The sequence below is a fragment of the Mus pahari genome, chromosome 19 (assembly GCF_900095145.1).
Source record: "Mus pahari chromosome 19, PAHARI_EIJ_v1.1, whole genome shotgun sequence".
Lineage (NCBI taxonomy): Eukaryota > Metazoa > Chordata > Mammalia > Rodentia > Muridae > Mus > Mus pahari.
In genome coordinates, this window is record NC_034608.1 from 947,258 (window position 1) to 949,665 (window position 2,408).

At 46.0% G+C, this 2,408-nt stretch overlaps 1 protein-coding gene across 1 annotated transcript in view; it reads right to left on the reverse strand.

The window, feature by feature from the left end:
* The window catches only part of Lair1 (leukocyte associated immunoglobulin like receptor 1), a 59,267-nt gene extending 57,791 nt beyond the window's left edge, over positions 1 to 1,476 (reverse strand). The window contains exon 1 of the mRNA XM_029531932.1: positions 1,400 to 1,476. Within this exon, the coding sequence (XP_029387792.1) occupies positions 1,400 to 1,445 (46 nt within the window). The 5' untranslated portion in view covers positions 1,446 to 1,476. The remainder of the gene's footprint in view (positions 1 to 1,399) is intronic.
* Between the last annotated feature and the right edge of the window lie 932 nt (positions 1,477 to 2,408).

Below are 2,408 nucleotides of genomic sequence, written 5' to 3' on the forward strand. Positions count from 1 at the left end.
AAGAAAGAAAGAAAGAAAGAAAGAAAGAAAGAAAGAAAGAAAGAAAGAAAGAAAGAAAGAAAGAAAGAAAGAAAGAAAGCAGACCTCACAGGACGTGGTTAGCATGCCTCCAGTCTATTTGAGACACCTAGAAGGCAAATCCAGGGTCAGGAAGCAGATTAAGGGGAGAGAAGAAGGAGGGAATTACTTCTCTAGGGCATGAATCATTCCGTGGGCTTGGGGAGATGCCCCTACCTCACAAGTGTGAGATCATGAGTTCACATCTCTGGAATCCACACAAGCCGAGGAAGGTGGCATGGGTCTGTGATCTGAGCACTCCTGCAGTAGGATAGGAGATGGAAACGAGAATCCCTGGAAGCCTGTGGGACAGCTAGCCTGGAGTACACGGCAGCAAACAAAAAAGACCCCATCTCAAATGGGGACCAAGGCAAGGACCAACACCCAAGGTTGACTTCCGGCCCCCATATCAAACCCATATACACAATTACAACAATGTGTGTATGTGCTTGTAGAGATCATAACTGTCAGGAGCTGGCTCTGTTTCCACCTTGTTGAGGCACACTCTTGTTTCCGCCATGTCGTCGTGTACTCCAGCCTAGCTGGTTCACAAGCTTCTAAGTGATAGAATTGAGCCTGGGTCCTCCAGAGGAGCCCCCAGTGCTTCTAGCCACTGAGCCATTTCTCAAGCCGCCCCCCCTCCCTTAAAATGTTTTCTCTTTTTGTGTTTTGGGACAGTAGTCTCTCTACATCGTCCTAGCTGTCCTGGAGACTAAGCTGGCCTCGAACTCCTAACTCTGCCTCTCATCTTGCTGTAGGAGTAGTAGGATTTCACATGCATCCCACCACAGAATCTGGCTTTTCTACGTGGGTTCTGGGCATCCAGTTTCAGCCTTTGGGTTTGCAAGGCAGGTGCTTTTACTCATGGAGCCATCTCTCTGGTCATGAACAATGTTTAGGAGGTAGTAATGTTAGCAAAGAAGTATGTATAAAGTCCTAACCCCAGACAGCTGGTTGGCCCCTGAGGACCCTACTTGCAAATGTCCACTGGCAAAGGGACTTGGGTTTTCCCATCCCTTTCTTTCTCAGATCATCTCCTGTGACTTTCTCTCACTCCATAAGCTTCCAACCAACGTTCCTTTTTCCTTTCTCTTTTTCTTTTTTCTTCTCTTTTCTCTCTCTCTCCCCCCTCCACCACCACCCCCTTTTTTGTTTTTAGTTGGTTGATTTGATTTGGTTTGTATTGTTTTGTTTTTGTTTCTTTATTTTCTGTTTTGGTGTGTGTGTGTGTGTGTGTGTGTGTGTGTGTGTGTATGTATGTATGTATGTTTGAGGCAAGGTCTCTCTATGTAGCCCTGGCTGTCCTTGACCTTGATATAATACTAGATTATCTTGAACTTACAGACATCCATTTGTCTGTGCCTCTGAAGGACTGGGATTAAAGGCATGTGCCATCAGGCCTTGCACACTTCTTTAAAAATGATTTTGTTGCATTCTTCAATGAACCTACAAGGAAAACCAACAGAGAGAATGGAGAGAAAGACAGAATATGCATTTAAAATACAGAGGCTGCTAGGTTTTGCTGCCTTTTTCTTAGTTGGTGGCACATCGCTCCATGCCTGTCATGCTATAAATAAAGTGATTTAATTTTATCTCACCTGCTGGAGCAATTGCATCTGCAGCATCGAGGCCCACACACATTTCTTGCCAAGTTCCATTCAGAACCTTACTGCTGTGCTCGGAATTCCGCAGCAGCTTCTTCTGCCTGGAAATAACCTCTGAACGTCCTACCACCATACTTCTGATGACTGCAGAGCTCACCCCACAGCCGGCTCCCAGACCCAGGCTTTAGCAATTCTCCAGCTCACCTCAACCAGCTCTCCCCAAAATGCCCTCAGAGTCTTCAGCCCTGTACAGGGCCTTTGCATTTGCTGTGACATCTGTCTGGGTCAGATCTGACACCTGGCCTTGTGGGTCCTGCGTACGCATGGTGCACACACACACACACACACACACACACACACAGAGACACATACACACAGACACACACACATTTATACATACAGGGAAAACACTCATACACTTAAATAAATTTTAATTTTAAATGTTTTAAATACTTCTCCTGGTTATTCCAAATAAAGCAGGTCCCTCTTTGTGCCCCATCGGACCTTCATATCCACACTCTATCTCTCCTCCTACATGTGTGGTCAAATGGAGAAGGTTGTGTGCTACTCCCAAGCCACAGCCACCACTGCCTGAGTTATGTCCAAAATTTGTATCAGGATATGTACTGGCTAGCTTTGTGTCAACTTGACACAGCTGGAGTTATCACAGAGAAAGGAGCTTCAGTTGGGGAAATGCCCCCATGAGATCCAGCTGTGGGGCATTTTCTAAATTAGTGATCAAGGGGG